Consider the following 26,531-nt stretch of genomic DNA (forward strand, 5'->3'; position numbering starts at 1 on the left):
ATTATACATTACAATAACTTTTATTTAAAAATGAATTCATACATTTCATTAGAAGCCATTGTTATTTGTAATATCAATACATGTAAGTCACATACAAACTACACATATTGTATTACAATTGCAAAAGGTGTCACATTTAAAAAATTATAACTATTGGCATTGTAAAATACAAAACTATTCATATATTTTCACTATTAAAAAACATAAATAAAAAATAATATCATTTACAATACCAAAACATCAAACTTTCCTAATGTGAGACCTATTGCATTGCAAATGCTTGTTACTACATGAAGTCCTCTCCAAGGCCAAGTTTCCAGAATGTGGCAAATATTCCCATTCTATCCTATTGAAGGCCTTTTCTGTGTCCAACGATAGTGCCCAAGCCTCATCCAGAGGTCTGTTAATAACCGGACCGCATGAGTTAATTACGTGCTAGGTGGCCTGGTACAAACCCCAGTTGCAAAGGAGGAATAAGCAATGGAAAGACTCGCTTAAGGCAAGTTGTTGGAATGTTTGCCAGTCTCTTAACAACCCCATTGAGCAAGGAAATGGGGTGATAGCTTCCACAAAGGATAAGATCTTTACCTGGTTTGGGCAGTACCGAAATTGGTGACCTATTGGACAATACACCCAAGGAGCCTGAATGAGAAGCCTCAGCAAAGGCTTCATAGAGAAGATCCACTACCTCTGGTTTGGTCAATTTATAGAACTCTGCCAGGAAACCATCCTCGCCCATGGCTTTGTGATATGGTAGATCTGAGAGGGCCTGCTCCACTTCCTCTTTGGAAATCTCACCATGAAGCAACTGCCTGCCATCCTCTAAGAGGCCAGGTAAGTGAATACCTTCCAGGAAGGTGTTTATCTGATCTGCTTCTTGAACAATTATCGGTGAGTGGAGGGTCCTGTAGTAGGATGTAAACGCATCTGCAAATTTCTGCAGCTTGGTCACCGGTGCCCCCTTAATTGGTGATGTTAGCAGGAAAGGCCATTCCTGCTGCCCTCTGCTTGAGCTGCACCGCCAGAAGACGTCCGACTTCTTTCACTGTTCATGTCGGTATTTCAACTTCTGTGGTACATACTCAGACTTAGAGGTGAAGAGGGAATTGAGGTCCATGCGCTCCTTTTCAAGGCTGCGCCTGGTGATTGTGAAAGGATGGGCCATATATATACATGTGCGAGGTGTGATATATCTTCAAATGTTTTCTGGCGCGCCTCCCTCTACTTGTTGAACAGGGTTGAATCTATCATCAACTGTCCTCTGATTTTCTCCTCAGCATTCAACTCTGTTAAGCCTTGCTACGACTTCTGTCTTGTGGTCACCATAGAATATATTGTTGATTTTGTGTGCCCACATGATGTTAGCTAGTGGGGTCATGTAGGGGTTGAACTGAGGGAGGCTAAATTAGGATCCTTGTGGAAATTGCAGATGAGGTTGACGGCGTCCAAGGTGAAGTGGACCAAACTTACTGACTGGGTGGACTGGGGGCAGGCTGTCAGGAAGGAGCAAATCAAGAGAAGTGCATGTCCTTTGATGCCAACATCATGAAGGCTTTTGATAAAGATGCGGTCATAGACAATGTCAAAGCTGTAGAAAGACCCAGTAGGACGAGAGACACTGTGTCACCTCTGCCCATGATCATCTCCATGTTGTCTGTGATGAAGACGAGGGTGAGCTCTGTATTGTGATGGAGTTTGTCAATGCGGTGGGTGGCTAGATGTTTGTTTATCATGTTTTCCAGGACTTTTGCGGGGTAGGGTAGCAGGGAGGTTGGCTGGTAGTTGGCTTGCACCTTTGGGTCTGCTGAGGGTTTTTTGAGGAGGGGGAATTTTGTGATCTGCTCCTAAGCGTCCAAGTAGATGGCTGTGATGATGACTGTGTGTGGTTGCAATTTCTTGAGTGACGATGGTGAGTCAGGCTGTTATGGGAGTCCATACAGTGTTGATGGAGATAGAGAGGATAGCTTCTGTGCCCAAGAGCATTGGAACAGTCTCAGAAATTGAAGACTGCCATAAAGTGATTAATTGGAATTCACCCAATTTATAGGGAGACTGGCCTGTTTCTGGATTAAAAAAAATAATCTAGTTGCTTGTATACCACTACATAGTTCACTCTCGATTTGCGTTCAGTGCTGCTTTCACAGTTCTTTGGAGGCCTGCAGAACACCTGAATCACCTTTCTCTACTAAAGAGACTAAAGCTAACGTCCTCATGGAAATTTTGCAACCTAGTCTACCCACCTCTGAGCGCTTATAACCTTTCAATAATGCTATGACTGATTCCTGGCTATTGGGTCTAAGCCTTTTTAATTTCAGCCCTGGATATGAATCTCCCCAATTTAGAAGCTTCACATGCCAGGTTCAGGTAGTCCATATTTTTTGATGGAACATTCAACCCTGTTATGCCTTGCAGGTAAGGCTCACATAAGCATGGTAAATCCAGATTATTTTCCTACTTCTCCATTAGACAGAGAATCCAAAATAATATATGTTTGGGCAAGAATCTCATTTCTTCTGCCAGTTTGGCATTGGAGTCTGTGAATACAAATCGTCTTCAGGGTCTTTACGCTCACACCCTTTGGGACTTGGCACATGAGGTGTTGTCGGCCTTTCCAGACGACTTGTGCAGCTCCCTTGCTCAGACAGTGAATGATGGTCAAGAGGCTGCAAAGGATTTTTTATATCCTTATTGTCCGTGCTGTGGGCAATGGTGTTATCCTTAGACAACATCTCTGGATTTATTCCACTGGATTCTTAGGTGTCGTCCAGGCTTACCTAATTGACTTAATTTTTTGGCCCTAAACTGTTTTGCTTGTAGGATTGAGAGGTTTAAAGACAGCAAATTAAGGTCCAATAACTGAGGTTACTTCGACTGATCACCAGTTCAACCAGCAGTGCACGAAGTTCAGAGAGTACTTAAAAAATCTTGGCTTTTGGCAGTGACAATACTATATATATATATATATATAATATAAAGCAACTCACACAGACCTGTTCCTGGAAAAGGTGTGGCGCAGCGGCCAAGGTGCCTGACTATGGACCACTGGGTTCACGGTTTCATCCCCGGTACCGGCAGTAGGTTAGCCCAGCACCATGTGACTCTGGGCAATAACTCGCTTAATCTTCCAGATGGCCCCCAGCGCAAGGACACCTCTCCGAAGTTATCTGTCGCTTTACAAATGCTGGCATTCCTGCCACGCTGAGAGTGCCCAAATACCCCCTCCCACCACCAGACTTTGAAGGCGGGTAGGACCGGACTCCTTTAACCAGCAGCCCCCGAGGTGGGGCAAGCTGACAGTTTTCACTTTCGCTCCTCCCAGTGCAAGATAAGAGTCGCCGGTGGCTCCTGCATCGTGGAACACATTCGGGCACAGCCCGGACCAAGGGCGGGCCTGTCTGCGCCCATCGAAGCACGGAGGAGGCTGGGCTGGGCCAGCCCTCTTTTGCCTGACCCCCAACTGACGGTACTGTACCCTCTGCCCTTGTCTTGTGTGGCCTGCTGCCCCTGCGTGACCTGCTACCCCTGCGTTGGCCGCTGCCCCTGAGTTGCCAAAGTGTTTCCCTCTGGCCCTGCGTTTCCCTCTGGTCCTGTGTTTCCCTTTGGCCTTGCGTTTCCCCCACTGAAACCTGCAAAATCCAACAGGATCCCCAAACATGCCACCTGGTACACCCCATAACTTGGGACCACCAACGCAACTGCCTCCAACTGAAGAAAGAATGGCGTGCCACCAAGAAGCCCAAGACAGAGCAGCTCACAAACAGCCCTTAGCATCCATCACCAGCACATCAAAGAAGCCAAAAAAGCAGCCATCACCATATGCACCGACTCCGCACCCAACCACACAAAGAAACTCTTCAAAATAGTCAAGGAATTCTCCAACCCTTCAGCCATAGAGAACACCATCCACCCCTCCCAAGAACTATCTGGCACCTTCTCAGATTACTTCCACAGTAAGATCACCAACATGTACATCAATTTCAACATCCATCCCACCACCCTCAACAAACCAGCGAACACCAGCAAAACCATGACCACCTGGTCACCACTAACTGTCCTGACTAACTCGGCCATCAAATCTTTCATCCACTCCAGGGCACCCACCAACCCTTGCCCCACCACCTCTACAACCTCGCAACAAACCCAATCAGCACGCAACTCACCAGCATCCTCAACACCTCCATCTCCACATCAACCTTCCCAGACAGTTGGAAACATGCAGGCATACAACCCCTCCTAAAGGAAGCCTTCGCTGACCCCAATGACCTAAAAAATGACATTCCGATCTCCCTGCTCCCCTACCCAGCCAAAGTTCTCGAGAAAGCCATCAAACAGCAGCTCACTGAATTCCTGGAACAAAACCACCTACTGGACACCTCTCAATCAGGATTCCATGCCAACCACAGCACTGAGATCGCTCTGTTTGCCGCCACAGACGACATCGGACCACTCCTCGACCGTGGAGAAATTATGGTTCTGATCCTTCTTGGCCTTTCTGCGGCAATTGACACAGTCTTCCACAACACTCATCAACAGACTCCACAGCATAGGCATATAGCAAGATGGCCTCAAGTAGATCGCCTCCCTCCATGCAGGACGCACAGTGAGCATCCGACTGCCTCCCTTCACCTACGTACCCAAAAACATCATATGTGGCATACCACAAGTATCATCCCTTAGGCCCACAAGTATCATCCCTTAGGCCCACCCTGTTCAATATCTACATGAACCCCCTCACAGATGTCGCCAGATTCCACGCATGCAACATAATCTACACAGATGGCACTCAACTGACCCTCTCGCTCACCGAGGACCTCTCCAACCGCAAAACCAACTTCTACAACACAATGACTAACGAACCCGAATGAATGAGAGACAACTGTCTCCCAACTTAACTAAGACAAAACTGAAGTACTGATCTCCTCCGCATGGGACCACAGCTTGCGGCCTCAAGAACTCTGACCCACACCGACCGACCATGCTCGCAACCTCGGCATCATCATAGACGGCCGACTGACCATGAAATGACAAGTCAACGCAGTAGCCTCTGCCTGCTTCCGTACACTTCGCACATTCCGCAGAATTTTCAGCACCAGAATGACCATCACTCAGGCACTCGTCACCAGCCACCTCAACTACAGGCAACACCATCTACACAAGCATCTCCACCCAGCTCCTCAGAAGACTCTAGAGAATGCTGCTGCCAGACTCATCCTGGACATCCCCAGACAACCCACATTGCCCCCCACCTGAGAGACATCCACTGGCTCCCCATCCGGAAACGATGCCAGTTCAAGTTCCTCACGCACTCCTTCAAAGTCCTCCACAACCTAGGACCTGCCTACCTCAACCATCGACTGAACTTCCACCAACTCGCTAGACACCTGCACTCTAATTCACTCGCCCTCGCACCCCCCGCAACCATCGCAGTCGCAGAGGTGGCTGCTCCTTCTTCTACATTACTGCCAAGACGTGGAACAACCTTCCCCTCCAGCTCCATACAGCTCTGTCCCATCGCTGGCAGACTTCAGAAAGAGACTCAAGACCTGGCTCTTCGATTGAGACACTGCACCCAGATACCCCTAGTGGTGACAGGGCTGTGCTCTACAAATGCTGATTGATTGATAGTAGCAGAGGTAGGAGAGCCAAGGGACGAGGCCAACAGCAGCAGTAACACTCCTAGCACCCTTGCAAAGCCTTTATAGTTAACATTCTGATTCTGATACTGGTGGGCAGCAGCATCCAACATAGCCTGCCTTACAGGTGCTGTATCATATCAGACCAGAGGATCCTTCAGATTATCTTAGTTGGTTCTGCATTTCCATGTCTGCATGTACCTCCCCACATTCACCCTATTTAATCTCAGATGTTGGTGAATCACCCCTCCATGTTGCTCTCAAAGCAGTGATTTAAGTGGTCCTGGTAGTGGGTAGAGGACCTGGGTGTTGCTCCAGATTCCTCCTGGTCCTCAAGAAGGATGGGAGATTGGGACCACTTTTAGACTCTTGAACTGCTTCTTTAAGACAGAAAAGGACTAGATGGTGTCCTTGGGTCCTGCAGGGCATATAACTTCGTACACCAATTCTGCAGTCCTACAGGAAGTACCCCTGCTTTAAGGTCCTGCCGTTCAAACTTACATCAGCCCCTCGGGTCTTTGCAAAGGTTGTCATTCGTTGTGACCCGTCTTCGCAGGTTGGGAATGCATGGCTGCTGAAGGTGGGCCTGCCGCAGCTGGTTTCAAACTTCGCGCCATTGGTGTTCACCCTGGGGTTTTCCATACGTGACCCTAAATCTAATGTTCAGCTGGTGCAGAAGGTACCCTTTATAGGGCCCCTTTCTGAACACTGTTGCCTTGAAGACCTTCAAGCCTCCACAATGAGCCCAATATATTCACGCTATGATCCTGATATTTTGGGCAAGAGCTCCACTCCAAACCTTTTTTTAGGTCTCGGCTTCGAGACCTATTGTCACGGAGTTCACTCTCAACGGAGCCAGAGCGGTGAACGAGCGCCGATTGCATCTCGTGGACGCGCACGCCGAGCCTCCTGGAGCCGTGCACATCTCTTCCTCCACATTGTGAGTGCAGAGTAGTGAGTAGTGAGTGCAGAGTAGTGAGTAGTGAGTAGTGAGTGCAGAGTAGTGAGTAGTGAGTGCAGAGTAGTGAGTGCAGAGTGTGAGGAGTGAGTGCAGAGTGCAGAGTAGTGAGTGCAGAGTAGTGAGTGCAGAGTAATGTGCAGAGTAGTGAGTGCTGAGTAGTGAGTGCAGAGTAGTGAGTAGTGAGTGCAGAGTAGTGAGTGCAGAGTAGTGAGTAGTGAGTAGTGAGTGCAGAGTAGTGAGTAGTGAGTGCAGAGTAGTGAGTGCAGAGTAGTGAGTAGTGAGTGCAGAGTAGTGAGTAGTGAGTAGTGAGTAGTGAGTGCAGAGTAGTGAGTAGTGAGTGCAGAGTAGTGGGTAGTGAGTGCTGAGTAGTGAGTAGTGAGTGCAGAGTAGTGAGTAGTGAGTGCAGAGTAGTGAGTGCAGAGTAGTGAGTAGTGAGTGCAGAGTAGTGAGTAGTGAGTAGTGAGTGCAGAGTAGTGAGTAGTGAGTGCAGAGTAGTGAGTAGTGAGTGCAGAGTAGTGAGTAGTGAGTGCAGAGTAGTGAGTGCAGAGTAGTGAGTAGTGAGTGCAGAGTAGTGAGTAGTGAGTGCAGAGTAGTGAGTAGTGAGTGCAGAGTAGTGAGTAGTGAGTGCAGAGTAGTGAGTGGTGAGTAGTGAGTAGTGAGTGGTGAGTAGTGAGTGCAGAGTAGTGAGTGGTGAGTAGTGAGTGCAGAGTAGTGAGTGGTGAGTAGTGAGTGCAGAGTAGTGAGTAGTGAGTGCAGAGTAGTGAGTAGTGAGTGCAGAGTAGTGAGTAGTGAGTGCAGAGTAGTGAGTGGTGAGTAGTGAGTAGTGAGTGCAGAGTAGTGAGTAGTGAGTGCAGAGTAGTGAGTAGTGAGTGCAGAGTAGTGAGTGCAGAGTAGTGAGTGCAGAGTAGTGAGTAGTGAGTGCAGAGTAGTGAGTGCAGAGTAGTGAGTAGTGAGTAGTGAGTGCAGAGTAGTGAGTAGTGAGTGGTGAGTAGTGAGTGCAGAGTAGTGAATAGTGAGTGCAGAGTAGTGAGTAGTGAGTAGTGAGTGCAGAGTAGTGAGTAGTGAGTGCAGAGTAGTGAGTAGTGAGTGGTGAGTGGTGAGTAGTGAGTGCAGAGTAGTGAGTGGTGAGTAGTGAGTGCAGAGTAGTGAGTGGTGAGTAATGAGTGCAGAGTAGTGAGTGGTGAGTAGTGAGTGCAGAGTAGTGAGTGGTGAGTAGTGAGTGCAGAGTAGTGAGTAGTGAGTGCAGAGTAGTGAGTAGTGAGTAGTGAGTGCAGAGTAGTGAGTAGTGAGTGCAGAGTAGTGAGTAGTGAGTGAAGAGTAGTGAGTAGGTGAGTGGTGAGTAGTGAGTAGTGAGTGCAGAGTAGTGAGTAGTGAGTGCAGAGTAGTGAGTGCAGAGTAGTGAGTAGTGAGTGCAGAGTAGTGAGTAGTGAGTGGTGAGTAGTGAGTGGTGAGTAGTGAGTGCAGAGTAGTGAGTGGTGAGTAGTGAGTGCAGAGTAGTGAGTGGTGAGTAGTGAGTGCAGAGTAGTGAGTAGTGAGTGCAGAGTAGTGAGTGCAGAGTAGTGAGTGGTGAGTAGTGAGTGCAGAGGTGAGTAGTGAGTGGTGAGTAGTGAGTGCAGAGTAGTGAGTGCAGAGTAGTGAGTGCAGAGTAGTGAGTGCAGAGTAGTGAGTGCAGAGAAGTGAGTAGTGAGTGCAGAGTAGTGAGTAGTGAGTGCAGAGAAGTGAGTAGTGAGTGCAGAGTAGTGAGTAGTGAGTAGAGAGTAGTGAGTAGTGAGTGCAGAGTAGTGAGTGCAGAGTAGTGAGTGCAGAGTAGTGAGTAGTGAGTGTAGAGTAGTGAGTAGTGAGTGCAGAGTAGTGAGTGCAGAGTAGTGAGTGCAGAGTAGTGAGTAGTGAGTGCAGAGTAGTGAGTAGTGAGTGCAGAGTAGTGAGTAGTGAGTGCAGAGTAGTGAGTACTGAGTTGTGAGTGCAGAGTAGTGAGTAGTGAGTGCAGAGTAGTGAGTGCAGAGTAGTGAGTAGTGAGTGCAGAGTAGTGAGTAGTGAGTGCAGAGTTGTGAGTGCAGAGTAGTGAGTAGTGAGTGCAGAGTAGTGAGTGCAGAGTAGTGAGTGCAGAGTAGTGAGTAGTGAGTGCAGAGTAGTGAGTAGTGAGTGCAGAGTGGTGAGTAGTGAGTGCAGAGTAGTGAGTGCAGAGTAGTGAGTAGTGAGTGCAGAGTAGTGAGTAGTGAGTGCAGAGTAGTGAGTGCAGAGTAGTGAGTAGTGAGTGCAGAGTAGTGAGTAGTGAGTGCAGAGTAGTGAGTAGTGAGTGCAGAGTGGTGAGTAGTGAGTGCAGAGTAGTGAGTGCAGAGTAGTGAGTAGTGAGTGCAGAGTAGTGAGTAGTGAGTGCAGAGTAGTGAGTGCAGAGTAGTGAGTAGTGAGTGCAGAGTAGTGAGTAGTGAGTAGTGAGTGCAGAGTAGTGAGTAGTGAGTGCAGAGTAGTGAGTGCAGAGTGTGAGTAGTGAGTGCAGAGTGCAGAGTAGTGAGTGCAGAGTAGTGAGTGCAGAGTAGTGAGTGCAGAGTAGTGAGTAGTGAGTAGTGAGTGCAGAGTAGTGAGTGCAGAGTAGTGAGTGCAGAGTAGTGAGTATTGAGTGCAGAGTAGTGAGTGCAGAGTAATGAGTAGTGAGTGCAAAGTAGTGAGTAGTGAGTGCAGAGTAGTGAGTAGTGAGTGCAGAGTAGTGAGTAGTGAGTGCAGAGTAGTGAGTAGTGAGTGCAGAGTAGTGAGTAGTGAGTAGTGAGTGCAGAGTAGTGAGTAGTGAGTGCAGAGTAGTGAGTGCAGAGTAGTGAGTGCAGAGTAGTGAGTAGTGAGTGCAGAGTAGTGAGTAGTGAGTGAGTAGTGAGTAGTGAGTGGTGAGTAGTGAGTGCAGAGTAGTGAGTGGTGAGTAGTGAGTGCAGAGTAGTGAGTGGTGAGTAATGAGTGCAGAGTAGTGAGTAGTGAGTGTAGAGTAGTGAGTAGTGAGTGCAGAGTAGTGAGTAGTGAGTGCAGAGTAGTGAGTAGTGAGTGGTGAGTAGTGAGTGGTGAGTAGTGAGTGCAGAGTAGTGAGTGGTGAGTAGTGAGTGCAGAGTAGTGAGTGGTGAGTAATGAGTGCAGAGTAGTGAGTGGTGAGTAGTGAGTGCAGAGTAGTGAGTGGTGAGTAGTGAGTGCAGAGTAGTGAGTAGTGAGTAGTGAGTGCAGAGTAGTGAGTAGTGAGTGCAGAGTAGTGAGTAGTGAGTAGTGAGTGCAGAGTAGTGAGTAGTGAGTGCAGAGTAGTGAGTGGTGAGTAGTGAGTAGTGAGTGCAGAGTAGTGAGTAGTGAGTGCAGAGTAGTGAGTAGTGAGTGCAGAGTAGTGAGTGGTGAGTAGTGAGTGCAGAGTAGTGAGTGCAGAGTAGTGAGTAGTGAGTGGTGAGTAGTGAGTGCAGAGTAGTGAGTAGTGAGTGGTGATTAGTGAGTGCAGAGTAGTGAGTAGTGAGTGCAGAGTAGTGAGTAGTGAGTGCAGAGTAGTGAGTAGTGAGTGGTGAGTAGTGAGTGCAGAGTAGAGAGTAGTGAGTGCAGAGTAGTGAGTGCAGAGTAGTGAGTGCAGAGTAGTGAGTAGTGAGTGCAGAGTAGTGAGTGCAGAGTAGTGAGTGCAGAGTAGTGAGTAGTGAGTAGTGAGTGCAGAGTAGTGAGTAGTGAGTGCAGAGTAGTGAGTGCAGAGTAATGAGTAGTGAGTAGTGAGTGCAGAGTAGTGAGTAGTGAGTGCAGAGTGGTGAGTAGTGAGTGCAGAGTAGTGAGTGCAGAGTAGTGAGTAGTGAGTGCAGAGTAGTGAGTAGTGAGTGCAGAGTAGTGAGTGCAGAGTAGTGAGTAGTGAGTAGTGAGTGCAGAGTAGTGAGTAGTGAGTGCAGAGTAGTGAGTAGTGAGTGCAGAGTGGTGAGTAGTGAGTGCAGAGTAGTGAGTGCAGAGTAGTGAGTAGTGAGTGCAGAGTAGTGAGTAGTGAGTGCAGAGTAGTGAGTGCAGAGTAGTGAGTAGTGAGTGCAGAGTAGTGAGTAGTGAGTAGTGAGTGCAGAGTAGTGAGTAGTGAGTGCAGAGTAGTGAGTGCAGAGTGTGAGTAGTGAGTGCAGAGTGCAGAGTAGTGAGTGCAGAGTAGTGAGTGCAGAGTAGTGAGTGCAGAGTAGTGAGTAGTGAGTAGTGAGTGCAGAGTAGTGAGTGCAGAGTAGTGAGTGCAGAGTAGTGAGTATTGAGTGCAGAGTAGTGAGTGCAGAGTAATGAGTAGTGAGTGCAAAGTAGTGAGTAGTGAGTGCAGAGTAGTGAGTAGTGAGTGCAGAGTAGTGAGTAGTGAGTGCAGAGTAGTGAGTAGTGAGTGCAGAGTAGTGAGTAGTGAGTAGTGAGTGCAGAGTAGTGAGTAGTGAGTGCAGAGTAGTGAGTGCAGAGTAGTGAGTGCAGAGTAGTGAGTAGTGAGTGCAGAGTAGTGAGTAGTGAGTGAGTAGTGAGTAGTGAGTGGTGAGTAGTGAGTGCAGAGTAGTGAGTGGTGAGTAGTGAGTGCAGAGTAGTGAGTGGTGAGTAATGAGTGCAGAGTAGTGAGTAGTGAGTGTAGAGTAGTGAGTAGTGAGTGCAGAGTAGTGAGTAGTGAGTGCAGAGTAGTGAGTAGTGAGTGGTGAGTAGTGAGTGGTGAGTAGTGAGTGCAGAGTAGTGAGTGGTGAGTAGTGAGTGCAGAGTAGTGAGTGGTGAGTAATGAGTGCAGAGTAGTGAGTGGTGAGTAGTGAGTGCAGAGTAGTGAGTGGTGAGTAGTGAGTGCAGAGTAGTGAGTAGTGAGTAGTGAGTGCAGAGTAGTGAGTAGTGAGTGCAGAGTAGTGAGTAGTGAGTAGTGAGTGCAGAGTAGTGAGTAGTGAGTGCAGAGTAGTGAGTGGTGAGTAGTGAGTAGTGAGTGCAGAGTAGTGAGTAGTGAGTGCAGAGTAGTGAGTAGTGAGTGCAGAGTAGTGAGTGGTGAGTAGTGAGTGCAGAGTAGTGAGTGCAGAGTAGTGAGTAGTGAGTGGTGAGTAGTGAGTGCAGAGTAGTGAGTAGTGAGTGGTGATTAGTGAGTGCAGAGTAGTGAGTAGTGAGTGCAGAGTAGTGAGTAGTGAGTGCAGAGTAGTGAGTAGTGAGTGGTGAGTAGTGAGTGCAGAGTAGAGAGTAGTGAGTGCAGAGTAGTGAGTGCAGAGTAGTGAGTGCAGAGTAGTGAGTAGTGAGTGCAGAGTAGTGAGTGCAGAGTAGTGAGTGCAGAGTAGTGAGTAGTGAGTAGTGAGTGCAGAGTAGTGAGTAGTGAGTGCAGAGTAGTGAGTGCAGAGTAATGAGTAGTGAGTAGTGAGTGCAGAGTAGTGAGTAGTGAGTGCAGAGTAGTGAGTGCAGAGTAGTGAGTAGTGAGTGCAGAGTAGTGAGTAGTGAGTGCAGAGTAGTGAGTAGTGAGTGCAGAGTTGTGAGTGCAGAGTAGTGAGTAGTGAGTGCAGAGTAGTGAGTGCAGAGTAGTGAGTAGTGAGTGCAGAGTAGTGAGTAGTGAGTGCAGAGTAGTGAGTAGTGAGTGCAGAGTAGTGAGTAGTGAGTGCAGAGTAGTGAGTGCAGAGTAGTGAGTGCAGAGTAGTGAGTAGTGAGTGCAGAGTAGTGAGTAGTGAGTGCAGAGTAGTGAGTGCAGAGTAGTGAGTAGTGAGTGCAGAGTAGTGAGTGCAGAGTAGTGAGTGCAGAGTAGTGTGTAGTGAGTAGTGAGTACAGAGTAGTGAGTAGTGAGTGCAGAGTAGTGTGTAGTGAGTAGTGAGTACAGAGTAGTGAGTGCAGAGTAGTGAGTAGTGAGTGCAGAGTAGTGAGTAGTGAGTGCAGAGTAGTGAGTAGTGAGTGCAGAGTAGTGAGTGCAGAGTAGTGAGTGCAGAGTAGTGAGTGCAGAGTAGTGAGTGCAGAGTAGTGAGTAGAGTGCAGAGTAGTGAGTAGTGAGTGCAGAGGAGTGTGTAGTGAGTGCAGAGTAGTGAGTGCAGAGTAGTGAGTAGTGAGTGCAGAGTAGTGAGTAGTGAGTGCAGAGTAGTGAGTAGTGAGTGCAGAGTAGTGAGTGCAGAGTAGTGAGTAGTGAGTGCAGAGTAGTGAGTAGTGAGTGCAGAGTAGTGAGTGCAGAGTAGTGAGTAGTGAGTGCAGAGTAGTGAGTAGTGAGTGCAGAGTAGTGAGTGCAGAATAGTGAGTGCAGAGTAGTGAGTGCAGAGTAGTGAGTGCAGAGTAGTGAGTGCAGAGTAGTGAGTAGTGAGTGCAGAGTAGTGAGTAGTGAGTGCAGAGTAGTGAGTGCAGAGTAGTGAGTAGTGAGTGCAGAGTAGTGAGTGCAGAGTAGTGAGTAGTGAGTGCAGAGTAGTGTGTAGTGAGTAGTGAGTGCAGAGTAGTGAGTAGTGAGTGCAGAGTAGTGAGTAGTGAGTGCAGAGTAGTGAGTAGTGAGTGCAGAGTAGTGAGTGCAGAGTAGTGAGTGCAGAGTAGTGAGTGCAGAGTAGTGAGTGCAGAGTAGTGAGTAGTGAGTGCAGAGTAGTGAGTGCAGAGTAGTGAGTGCAGAGTAGTGAGTAGTGAGTGCAGAGTAGTGAGTAGTGAGTGCAGAGTAGTGAGTAGTGAGTGCAGAGTAGTGAGTGCAGAGTAGTGAGTAGTGAGTGCAGAGGAGTGTGTAGTGAGTGCAGAGTAGTGAGTAGTGAGTGCAGAGTAGTGAGTGCAGAGTAGTGAGTAGTGAGTGCAGAGTAGTGAGTAGTGAGTGCAGAGTAGTGAGTAGTGAGTGCAGAGTAGTGAGTGCAGGGTAGTGAGTGCAGAGTAGTGAGTGCAGAGTAGTGAGTGCAGAGTAGTGAGTGCAGAGTAGTGAGTGCAGAGTAGTGAGTAGTGAGTGCAGAGTAGTGAGTAGTGAGTGCAGAGTAGTGAGTGCTGAGTAGTGAGTAGTGAGTGCAGAGTAGTGAGTGCAGAGTATTGAGTAGTGAGTGCAGAGTAGTGAGTACAGAGTAGTGAGTAGTGAGTGCAGAGTAGTGAGTAGTGAGTGCAGAGTATTGAGTGCAGAGTACAGAGTAGTGAGTAGTGAGTGCAGAGTAGTGAGTAGTGAGTGCAGAGTAGTGAGTAGTGAGTGCAGAGTAGTGAGTGCAGAGTAGTGAGTGCAAAGTAGTGAGTAGTGTGCAGAGTAGTGATTAGTGAGTGCAGAGTAGTGAGTGCAGAGTAGTGAGTAGTGAGTGCACAGTAGTGAGTGCAGATTGCAGAGTAGTGAGTGCAGAGTAGTGAGTAGTGAGTGCAGAGTAGTGAGTAGTGAGTGCAGAGTAGTGAGTAGTGAGTGCAGAGTAGTGAGTGCAGAATAGTGAGTAGTGAGTGCAGAGTAGTGAGTAGTGAGTGCAGAGTAGTGAGTAGTGAGTGCAGAGTAGTGAGTGCAGAGTAGTGAGTAGTGAGTTCAGAGTAGTGAGTAGTGAGTGCAGAGTAGTGAGTAGTGAGTGCAGAGTAGTGAGTAGTGAGTGCAGAGTAGTGAGTGCAGATTGCAGAGTAGTGAGTGCAGAGTAGTGAGTGCAGAGTAGTGAGTGCAGAGTAGTGAGTAGTGAGTGCAGAGTAGTGAGTGCAGAGTAGTGAGTAGTGAGTGCAGAGTAGTGAGTGCAGAGTAGTGAGTGCAGAGTAGTGAGTGCAGAGTAGTGAGTGCAGAGTAGTGAGTAGTGAGTGCAGAGTAGTGAGTAGTGAGTGCAGAGTAGTGAGTAGTGAGTGCAAAGTAGTCAGTGCAGAGTAGTGAGTGCAGAGTAGTGAGTAGTGAGTGCAGAGTAGTGAGTAGTGAGTGCAGAGTAGTGAGTGCAGAGTAGTGAGTAGTGAGTGCAGAGTAGTGAGTAGTGAGTGCAGAGTAGTGAGTGCAGAGTAGTGAGTGCAAAGTAGTGAGTGCAGAGTAGTGAGTAGTGAGTTCAGAGTAGTGAGTAGTGAGTGCAGAGTAGTGAGTAGTGAGTGCAGAGTAGTGAGTAGTGAGTGCAGAGTAGTGAGTGCAGAGTAGTGAGTAGTGAGTGCAGAGTAGTGAGTAGTGAGTGCAGAGTAGTGAGTGCAGATTACAGAGTAGTGAGTGCAGAGTAGTGAGTGCAGAGTAGTGAGTGCAGAGTAGTGAGTACTGAGTAGTGAGTGCAGAGCAGTGAGTGCAGAGCAGTGAGTGCAGAGCAGTGAGTGCAGAGCAGTGAGTAGTGAGTGCGGAATGCAGAGTAGTGAGTGCAGAGTAGTGAGTACAGAGTAGTGAGTAGTGAGTGCAGAGTAGTGAGTAGTGAGTGCAGAGTAGTGAGTAGTGAGTGCAGAGTACAGAGTAGTGAGTGGTGAGTGCAGAGTAGTGAGTAGTGAGTGCAGAGTAGTGAGTAGTGAGTGCAGAGTAGTGAGTGCAGATTGCAGAGTAGTGAGTCCAGAGTAGTGAGTAGTGAGTCGTGAGTGCAGAGTAGTGAGTAGTGAGTGCAGAGTAGTGAGTAGTGAGTGCAGAGTAGTGAGTAGTGAGTGCAGAGTAGTGAGTGCAGAGTAGTGAGTGCAGAGTAGTGAGTAGTGAGTTCAGAGTAGTGAGTAGTGAGTGCAGAGTAGTGAGTAGTGAGTGCAGAGTAGTGAGTAGTGAGTGCAGAGTAGTGAGTGCAGAGTAGTGAGTGCAGATTGCAGAGTAGTGAGTGCAGAGTAATGAGTGCAGAGTAGTGAGTGCAGAGTAGTGAGTAGTGAGTGCAGAGTAGTGAGTGCAGAGTAGTGAGTGCAGAGTAGTGAGTAGTGAGTGCAAAGTAGTGAGTGCAGAGTAGTGAGTGCAGAGTAGTGAGTAGTGAGTGCATAGTAGTGAGTAGTGAGTGCATAGTAGTGAGTAGTGAGTGCATAGTAGTGAGTGCAGAGTAGTGAGTAGTGAGTGCAGAGTAGTGAGTAGTGAGTGCAGAGTAGTGAGTGCAGAGTAGTGAGTGCAGAGTAGTGAGTGCAGAGTAGTGAGTAGTGAGTTCAGAGTAGTGAGTAGTGAGTGCAGAGTAGTGAGTAGTGAGTGCAGAGTAGTGAGTAGTGAGTGCAGAGTAGTGAGTGCAGATTGCAGAGTAGTGAGTGCAGAGTAGTGAGTGCAGAGTAGTGAGTGCAGAGTAGTGAGTAGTGAGTGCAGAGCAGTGAGTGCAGAGCAGTGAGTGCAGAGCAGTGAGTGCAGAGCAGTGAGTAGTGAGTGCGGAATGCAGAGTAGTGAGTGCAGTGTGAGTGTGCAGAGCAGTGAGTGCAGGTGCAGAGTGGTGTGTGCTGTTGAGTGCAGAGTGGTGTGTGCTGTTGAGTGCAGAGTGGTGTGTGCTGTTGAGTGCAGAGTGCTGTGTATTGGCAATGTAAATGACAATGCCATCTATTTATGATTTAAAGAAAAAAAAGAAATGTCATGAGCAATGCCAATAGCTCCACCTTTAATGATGCCAAGACCATTGCATTGTAAATGCTTGTTTAAAATATCTTTATTTGCTTTTCGTAAAATAGACAGTTTACAAATGATATCAAGACAGAATAAAAGGGAGGGGGAGGGGGGGGGGGGGGGTATTGCTGCATGTGCACTTGTGTTACATGTGACAGGCATGTAGTGCCCACATTAGTGTGTGCCAAGGGCATTGTCCGGTATATTCGTCACATCCATCACGTCTAATGTTCCTACGGCCGGGGACATACCACAGAGGTCGTGTTCAAACCACCGTATGTCCAAGTAAACACGTATCAGTGCCTGAGTAGAAGGAATGGTGAACCCCGTCTCAGCCACACATGTCCTTGACTGCACACTGTTTTGCAAACAAGCACTAAATTACAGCAAAGTCAGATATGATTTGTGATTATCATAACTTTAACCATGAAGCAGAAAACTAAACAAAAAAGAGAAAATAAAAAATCGTCACCACATTGCCACGAAGAGCTCCACTCCATCTTGCTAGTGTGTTGTGCCCATCTGCATATGTTGGCCCTTCAATGCATATCCAACAAAGTGGCTCAGGACTTTTTGTGGTGGGTGACTAACACCTGTTTGACATGTGACAGGTCATTTTTCCCGCTTCCTCCCGGCTCACAGTTGTGACGGATGTGTCATTTCTCGGCTGAGAAAGGTCACATGGGGTAGGTGAAGATTTCAGATCTCTGTTCTCCTATGGAGCCGCACTGCCCCATACGTCTTTTGAAGTTGTGAGCAATAGGGTTGGCAGTAAACAGGTTTCTGCCTTACATTGCGGAAAGTCTATCCAAGTGCTGACACAAAGCTTGACCGCCTTGTGTTACTGCAACAAGCAGGGTGGAGTGGTGTCTTGTGTTATCGGGGCTCTGAGTCTTTGATGATGGCAGACACGTCGCAAGATTTCTCTGATGGTTAATCACCTAGGGCGATCCCTCAATATCTGGGCAGAAAAACACAGAAGATATCATTTAGCTAATCATGATTGGCGTCTGCATCTAGATGGCATAGAATATCTTTGCACAGTGGGTTGTACCTTCGGTAGACCTATTCTCAACTTCTAAAATACACCTCGTCTTTTATGCTCCAGAGTTTCCCCTCAAGCCCAGTGAGTCTTCAACAAGGAGTCACTTAGTTCTCTGTCCTCTCCCTGAAACTTTTAAATCTCTACATAGAAACCTTCTCTTGCCTGTTAAGATGAAGCCAACATTTCATTCCATCTGTACAAGATGATAGTTAGCCATGCATGGAAGTACGTAACCAGTCTGACAATGATACCATGAGATTTTCAGGAATTAATGTTGAACTAAACCCGCAAATAGTATTTCTTTTATACTCCATTCTGCACAGCCCCATATCTATTAGGATAATATTAGATTTATTCAATCTACTCAGCTGAGATTTATTAATTCTAATCGGCTGCAGACTATTGATTGTTAAAACACAACATCTCCAAGGTTTATCTAAGACAGACAATTAAACCTGTAAGTCTATATTAATGCTTTAGCTAAAGGGGAATTCCCAACATAAAATCAGACTTCAATTATCAAGTCCTCAGCCCCACAGAAAGCTTTTAAAAAGTTATATAATCTCTATTACTGTTAGACCTGATTATAGCAATCCCTACTATTTGGTATGCCAAGAATCCACCAGACCTCATTAAAATAAGCCGCAGATGTATTAGCTGAACTAGTACTGGTGCTGGAAGATCATACCACATTACCCTGATCTTAATAACTCTAAAATGGCTCCCATTGAGGACAAACACTTTCTAATGGTGGCCTGTATTGATATTGATTACAGGGCTATTTTATTTATTTATTTATATGAATAAGGATCATTTACGAAAGAAATGTTTTACGTAGCAATACAAGCAGCATAGAAAACTTGCAAGACTGGACTTCATAGTGAGGGATCGTCATAACAGAATTTCTTGGAGACGCTAGTGGAGGCAGTGGCAGGTGTCATAAGGCGCAGAGGAATATATTAGATGAATTGCATGTACAATACACAATGTATACATGTTTACAAGTCATTTTGCTGTGGTAAAATTAATTGCTCAATAGCTAACTTTTCAGTGCATCTTTGAAGCCTGTTAAGGAACAGGAGACATGAATGTTATGCGGTGGCGCGTTCCATTGAGGAGGCAGCTGGAACGCCTGACCCTGCTATGGCTTCCTATGGTGGATGTGACTACTAAGATTCATAGAGAGACATACACTCATCCCTCAGTGCATCTTGCAGCAAGAATGATAGAGGACATTTCGGAGACGGTGATGCCAAGAAGCCACCAGTAGGATGTGATGCAGTGTGATAGTAAGACTTCCAGGAGCCTCCTGGCATGCGAAAACTTATTTTTAACGGGTCCATGAAGTCAAAAGGATAGTGTCCATTTCTGTAAAATAACTCGTTTAAAAAAAAAAAATTTGAAGTTTGAAGCAATCTTTCTCTGCAAGTCTCCCTAGGATATGTAACTCCAGATATCAGCTGCAGTTGCCGGTGGACCGGGGAGGTCTCAGGGCCACATCCTTTGAGGCATACTTTTTGGCAGCGCAGCTCTAGTGGCTGTCCCGCTGGACAGCAGTGCATTATCTCAAGGAGGCTTGCTCAGAGTCTGGGGCCTTGCCGATGCCAGCAAATCGCTGCTTGCTTTTTCAGGAGCCCAGCCCGTCTTGACCCATCCCAAAAAAGTATTAATAGCGAGGGCTTGTATGGTTTGGAGACATCGCCTCTCCGCTGTATACCCCTCTGTTGCTGCTGGTTGGCCTGCCCTGTGGCAAGGGTTATTACACTGCAGAGGAAATATGAGTCTTGACCAATCACTTGCTTCTCGAGGTGGGGGCCCTATTCCCTGGAGGTCAACTTCTCTCCTTTGATCAGTTGGCCGAGGAGAGCGGGCTCCCCCGGCAATTCCTTCTCCGTTGGCAGCTCATAGACCCGACACACCCAGTGCTTCATGCTATGTTAACTATGGGCCCCGGTTACCACCAACTCACCTGGCTGTATAAGGCCACACAAGAGTTGTTGCTCGTCCCACTTCACCGAAAATGGGATGAAGAATATGGGAGGCCGTTCCATGATAAAGAATGGTAGCGAGACTAGAATTCCCAAAAAGGTTTCTCGTAAATCACGCTTCAAAAATATACAGTTTTTCATACTTCACTGGGCATATCTAAGCTGACGCAGCTCCACTGCCACTTCCCGGAGTCACAATTTGTCTGCCCCCGATTTAACCTCCTAACGAAGCACTGTTACATGTTCTGGATTTTGCCCAGTTCTACAGCACTACTGGCCCACTATTAATGCTACACTGCGAGAAATTACATCTGTACATCTATTCCTGGGAAGCCTGTTCGCTAGTCGTATTTAGGCGTAGGAAGCAACGCAAGCTGCAGACACGCTTCACACGCTTCACAGCACTGGCCCTCCTTTTAGCCAAACAAGCAATCTCATTGCATTGGGACGCACCTGCGGGCCCTCCTCAGGAGTCATGGACAGGAGCAGTGCACAAATGGGGGGTTGCCGAAGAAGAAGCGCCAGGTGCGCCAACGCCCCTTCTCCCCCGAGTGGGCCATTTTGCTCATGAACTTCTGGCAAACAATCGACAACGATCTTACATCCCTTCGGTCATAGAACCCGCAAGAGGTACCTAGTTGAGAATTCCTCCAAGTGGGTGTGATCTGCCTCACCTCCGAGGACTACCTTTGCCAAACTCTTAAGTCCCTTCCACCGCTGTTAAGTACACCGAGATACCATAGTGCGCTTTCCTTTGCCAGAACCTGCATTCCCCATCACCAGTGCAATATCAGCACACACTCATCCAACCATTCCCTCCTCATCGTCCATCCCAGTATTTGCTCCTCAAGTTACCAGTTATAGTTTTTTCTCATGGGTACGATAACATGATGCAACACCTCCACAGTGGTAGCTTCAAGTTCCTAAGTGCTCCTTCAATTACTACAGAGTACTTGCTGCTTAATTGTTGTGTGCCATTATATGCTTCGAAATTACTATTGTATCTCTTATGTATCACACGTAGACTCGTGGCAAAAGTTTGCAATGTTACTAAAACATTAAAAGCCCAATAAAATGTTTTCCCCACAAATATCAGTTACTACCACTACTGCTTATTTTTCTACTACCACTGAAACTACTCCTAGATGTTCTGTTACCTACTATTACCTTTAGCAATGCTACCGTACGTTTGCTATCTGAAGAGCTACCACAGGTGACTATACCACTCATAATATTTGTAATGCTGTTGTTATTTTATGAATACTAACTATGTATTTATTTATAGATGAGATCCTGTAACACATGCATTTTTCTGTTCTACATATATCACAGAGGATTACTACGGTTTGGTGATGAAATCTATACAATAGAGCCTTTACCACTTCTTGAAGGATTTAAACACCTGGTTTCGAGATTGATTATTGGCAGTAAAGATAGTATATCATATTTCCAAAATAACACAGATCCAGAAACTATGCGGTTGGCAGAGAGGTTTATGTCTTTAGGCATTCATTCGTTTAAGCAAGTAAGTGCATTTTCTAAATTACTCAAGATGAAAACATTGGAAGAGTGTTGTCTTTCCTTGAGGGGCTTATTGCTAAAGTCTGATAATCAAAAGTCAGCTTCTATTTCTTGTTGCGACTAATCCAGTGATTGAAACCATGTATTCTGCAATATAAGACAGTTTGGCAAATTATGATCCGCGTTACTGCGTGTCAGATACACTTACTGGTACATGTTCCGATTGTGATAAGTTTGCCTAGTGTTTCCGATTGAAAAGAAGGTGAGATGGCCACTGGAGCTCTGTCGTATGTGGTATGGGTATCACTCTCCAATAGTTGTTCGACTATTCTTGTCTCAGAGGAAGGTTATTGTTGCTAGGTGATTCTAAGTTGTTATTCAGGGTTGTCTTGCAAAGCACAAGTATTGACCTATATCACTGGTAAATGTATGTCTTATCTATCCAGTTCAAATATGGCTCTGATGCTGTGTGATCATTCACCCGACTGTGTTGCTATCCTAATCTTTCACTAGTCTCAAAGCTGGAATCACTTAGAAAATATATGTGCAACGTTTCACCTCACTTTACTCTTACTAAGCCATTAGAAGGGTTGATGCTGCATTAGCAGAGCTGATGACCAGCTTCTGTTTTCTAGCTTGACACGTGGGACCACATCCTGGTTGATTTTGGCAAAGATCTACTTCACTGAAATTTTTGGGCTAACTCTACTTTTTGTGGGCCTTATTTATGTGATTTAGATGCAGGGCAGCACTGCACGTCATTTTGCTGTGCTGCCCTGCATCAAAAGAAAAGGGCAGGAATGAGCTGTATCTATGAGTTCTCTTCCAGGGGATCCTCATCAATAGTCATAAGCATTGGAATATTCCCGCCCATGCGCGGGACCCCGGAAACAATATATTATATGTGCCCCACATATATATACTCATATATATATATATACATATATATATATATATATATATATATATATATATAAAATAAGCAATTGCAGCCAAATAAACAGTAGAGTTGAATTATGCTGTAAAGAATTCCCACCATACATGAACCTCTGCATTAGAAACATGAGAAACAACACCAAAGATTGTTTAGAAACTGTTTTAATGCTTAGAAAGCAGTAGAAAATTCTTATAACTCACTGAAAGCATAGAAAGCTCCCAGGCTGCATTGCAAACACACAGTCTAAAAAGACTGAAAAGCTAACCTGTAGCTGCAAGTAATGAAAAACTGACACCGTGCCTTTAAGGCACTCATGACCCCCAGTATCCCATCATGCCTCAGGGGTGACATGGGTCAGTTGTTCTTTCCGGCTCCTTCAGGAAGGACCCTGGTAACACAGATCCACTAATTTGTGGCTTTTCTGACAGAAATTTGCTTCAATTTTCTAACTTTTGGACTTACTTTGACTTTTAACACCTTGTCATATAAGGTTTCTGTCTTTTAGACAGTTTATGTGTGGCATTTTATTTTAAAATGCCTTCTCTTTTTGACAACTGTCCTTCTTGTGGCAACAAGAAGGAAAAATCAGACAGTCATGATGTCTGTATACTTTGCTTGCCTGATCATCATGATCCTAAGGACTGTCCTCACTGCGAACGCCTGTCTGAGAGAACTCTCAAGGACAGAGAAAGAAACCGCATTTATGGACTGGCTCAAAGATCCACCAGAGGAAGATCTCCAGTGAAGAAGGGCAGCAAGAGGGCCAGAAGTCCTTCTAAAGGCAAGTCTTCACGTCCTTCTACTTCAACGTCGGGCTCGGCGCTGAAGAAACATCTTCCGGTCAGTTTTCCAGCTGAAAAACGACCATCGACGGCGGGCTCGCCGTCGAAAAGAAGATCAGGTTCATCACCGACATCGAGGATGCCAGCTCCCTCGGCAAAATCCCCTCCGCCGTCGTCAACCAGTGTCACGTTTCAGGACGTTTGTGAGTGAACTGCATCTCCCAGAGTGCCTGTGGCTTAGTCTGTTCTTTGTGTTTGCATTACCTTGTTCTATATCTTTTCCTTTTACCCTTCTTCCGGTGCCTGTCACCTGTGAAGCCTGTCTAGTGGAGACTCGAGACCTGAGTAGCCTTTCGGGGCCCCTTGTTAATCTACATTGGATTTCTAGTTACCTCGGAGGAGCGGAGACCGAGAGAAGCCGTGCTGTAGTCTGCTCCGCTGCACGGCGGGATTTTGCCCTTTGACCTGGAGCCGCGCTGGTGTTTCAGGAGGAGCCGCGTTGAAGATTTCTGGAGCCGTGTGAGGAAACCCGAGTCGGCGTTTGTTGTTCAGTCGGGTATGTGAGCCTAGTGGAGCGTTCTGACATTTGGACTAAGTGATTTACGCTAATGGTTAAGGGCTTTGTTAGCGTAACGTGGTAGAAGCGGCTGCTTCTACTTTATTTCCAGTTTGGAGCCCTTTAACTGTGTTCATTGAGCTCTGTTTATTTTTCATTCAACGTGCGGTCGTTCATCGAGTCAGAACAGTTATTCCTGTGGATTGAGATGCACAAGACTTTGCTGTGCAAGTTTAAGCCATGGAGTTAAGACACAGGCTAAGTGGAATATAAGACTTCAGTAGAGACGAGCACATTAGTTTCTACATATGTGCATTGGGAGCTAAGGATTCTGCTTTCTCTCTGGAGACGGCAATCGGCGTCGAGGACCAAGACCCCTCCGCCGTCGTCAACCAGGCGATGTTCGGCGTCGAGGACAAGGATCCCTACGTCATCGTCATCTCGACGACGTTCGGAGTCGAGAGCCAGGACCCCTCCGCCATCGTCAACTCGGCGACGATCGGCGATGAGGACCAAGACCCCTCCGCCGTCGTCAACCCGGCGACGGTCGGCGTCGAGGGGTGGCACACCTCCGCCGTCGCCATCTCCACGATCGGTGTCGAGAAGTGTGACTCCCCCGCCAACGTCAACAAGGCGACGTCCGGCGTCGAGGACCAAGACCCCTCCGCCGTAGACAGCCAGGTGTCGATCGGCGTCGAGGAGGCGATCTCCGTTGATGTCTCGTCGACGTTTGGCATCGAGGACGTCCAAGGTTCCTCCGCCGTTGTCACGTAAACACTCGACGTCGAGGGAGAAAGCTCCGTTGTCGGCAAGTCATCGCCGTTCGACGTCGAGAGACCATCTTTCTTCGTATCACTCGTCGTCAAGACATCCAACGTCGGAAGTGATTGCTCCGTCGACGCCCCGGAGGCGGTTGGCGTCGAGGGGAAGAGTTCTATCGTCGATGCATGGCGATTCGACGATGAGGCGTCATTCTTCACTGTCGAGAGTTGGATCAATGTCAAGACACTCTGCGATTCTGGTTACGGAATCAGCTTCGTGTCACTCTTCTTCCCAGTCTTCTGGTTCCTCTGATCATCTGCAAACACCAGAAGTCCTGTCCGGAAATCTCCTCCACGTCGGTCAGAGGTTTCTGCTCCTGGGGTGAGGCTGTCCCCTAGATGGAATGCGCCACTTCAAAATTGGCAGGACTCAGGGGCTACCGAACGCCTTTGGCAGTACGTCAGCCCGGAACATAGATCTCCGCTGCAAAGGCTGGTTGCTGAGGTGGACAGAGTCAGTCCCCCCAGACGACAGGCAGCACGTTCACCTGAAAGGAGGCCAGAAATATCTCGTTCTCCAAGAAGAGAGAAACGTCCAAGAAGATCTCGTTCTCCTAGGAGAGAGGAACGTCCCAGAAGTTCTCGTTCTCCAAGAAGGAAAGAGCTTTCCAGAAGATCCGGCGAGAGTCGACACAGATCCCATCGCAGGAGTAGAAGAACTCCTTCCACCTCTTCTACTTCCTCTACCCAATCTTCCACCAGGGATTACTCCCCTACTCTCACAGACAGCCCTATCTCCAGAGTCTCTCCAGTGGACGACATCAATACCTATCTGGATGTCCTGCAGAGAGGGGCTTAGAAATTAAATATTGAGATGGCTGTCCAACAAGTGGCTACCACGGTAATGTTTGAGACATTACACCAAAAATCTTCTTCCCGTCCGTTACTTCCTTTACTTCCTTTAGTCCCTGGAATCATGGATCCAGTCAAAAACATTTTCCTCACCCCTGCAACCATCAGAGCAGTGCCGGCTCGTATACAAAAGAAATATAAGCCTGCTGACTCAGACCCAGTCTTTGTCAAATCTGATCCACCAGCAGATTCGGTGATTGTGGCAGCGGCTCGAAAGACCCATGCAGTCGCTCCTTCATCTTCTGTCCCGCCAGATAAGGACAGTAAGACACAGGACTCATGGGGTCGCAAAGTTTGTACTGCTGCCGCTTCTGCCCTGAAGGTATCCAGTGCATCAGCGCTGCTGGGAATGTATGACAGAGCCTTATGGGACTCGATGGAGCGCTTCAAAGCCAAGCTCCTGAAGGAAGACCAAAAGGACTTCGAACAAACTGTAACGGAAGGCAGTCTGGTGGCAAACCAAATGATAAGCACTGCGGCGGACGGTGCAGTGTTGGCGGCGCACTCCTATTCACATGGAGTATGTGCCAGAAGTTCTTCTTGGTTGCGCTTAACAGGCCTTAAACCGGATGCTCAACAACGCATCTTGAATCTTCCTTTCTCTGGGTCCTCTCTCTTCGGGGAACACACAGATGAGGAGATGACCCGGATGAAGACCGAACTGGACACAGTAAAAGCGGTCGGTTTGGAGAAGAAGAAAGAATTCAAACGATGCTTCAAATCCAACAAGGGCAGAGGGGCTCAACAGAGGGTTCAAACCCCTCAGTGGTCCCAGAGCAAAAATCAGGGGAAAACCCACTTTCGAGGAGGCAATCCAGCAGGGGTAGAGGAGGTCATCAACAGTCCTCGTCCACGACGAGAGGAGGGAAAGCTTGAGCAGTGGCTTCCTCTGGCGCCGTTACCCACTCCAGTGGGAGGAAGTGCTTCACAACATCTGGCAGAGTGGGTCAGCATCACAAAAGATCGTTGGGTGCTGAATATAGTGTGCAATGGATATGCACTACGTTTCCGTGCGATCCCAAAGTCCATACCTCCGAAAAAGTCTCGCCCTTACCAACTAAACCTTCTCCAAAGAGAGGTCAAGTCTCTTCTTCAAAAAAGAGCCATCGAGGAGGTGCCTCCCTCTCACAGGGGAAAAGGAGTCTACTCCAGATACTTTCATGTCCCCAAAAAAGGTCAGAAGGACAAGTTCAGACCCATCTTGGACCTTCGCCTTCTGAACAAGGTGGTGGTCAAAGAAAAGTTCCGCATGTTGGCTCTTCACCAAATATGTCCACATCTTCAAGTAGGGGATTGGTTGTGTTCGGTGGATTTGCAAGATGAGTACTTTCATATTCCAATCGCTCTTCGCCATCGGAAATACTTGAGGTTCGTGGTAGGAAGCAAGCACTAACAGTACAAAGTGCTGCCCTTCGGACTCAAGTCAGCACCACGAGTCGTCACCAAATGCATGGCAGTGGTTGCGGCTTATCTACACAAGGGGCTCTTCGCCTATCCATACCTGGACGACTTGCTCCTAAAAGGCCCATCTCCCCAACAGGTACTCAGCGACTTCCAACTGTGCCTTCAGCAGTTACACAAGCTAGGCCTCCATGTGAACATGGAGAAGTCTGTTCAACAACCAACCTAGAGCATCCACTACCTGGGGGCAGTTCTGGACACAAGTTTGGGAAAAGCGTTTCCTTCGGAGGAGAGACTATCATCTATGAAGCAGAAGTGCAGGACTCTCCTCCAGTCTCAGAATCCAACAGTCAGACAGGTAGTTTCCCTGCTGGGCTCCATGGCTACCTGCATTTTTCTGATACCAAACGCCAGACTGAGAATGCGGCCTCTGCAGCAAGCTCTAGAGGACCAGTGGGACCTAGCGACAGGGAATTGGGAGGATCGGATCAGTCTGTCCCAGGCAGCGAGGTCTTCCATCCTGTGGTGGACTCGCCCGCAGAATGTGTTGCTTGGAGTGCCGTTTCACCAGCCTCTTCCGACACTGTCCATGGTCACAGACGCTTCTCTAGAAGGCTGGGGGGCACACATGGGGTGCCTTCAAATTCAAGGTCGTGGTCAACTCAGCATCAAA

The 26,531-nt window shown here is 47.5% G+C and overlaps 1 protein-coding gene across 1 annotated transcript in view; it reads left to right on the plus strand.

Annotated features, from left to right (window-relative positions):
• The window catches only part of LOC147683289 (uncharacterized), a 1,765,034-nt gene that overhangs the window by 408,737 nt on the left and 1,329,766 nt on the right, over nt 1-26,531 (plus strand). The window contains exon 6 of the mRNA XM_086942513.1: nt 20,321-20,513. Coding sequence (XP_086798639.1) covers nt 20,321-20,513 — 193 coding nt within the window. The remainder of the gene's footprint in view (nt 1-20,320; nt 20,514-26,531) is intronic.

This window comes from Lissotriton vulgaris, chromosome 11 (genome assembly GCF_964263255.1).
Source record: "Lissotriton vulgaris chromosome 11, aLisVul1.2, whole genome shotgun sequence".
NCBI lineage: Eukaryota > Metazoa > Chordata > Amphibia > Caudata > Salamandridae > Lissotriton > Lissotriton vulgaris.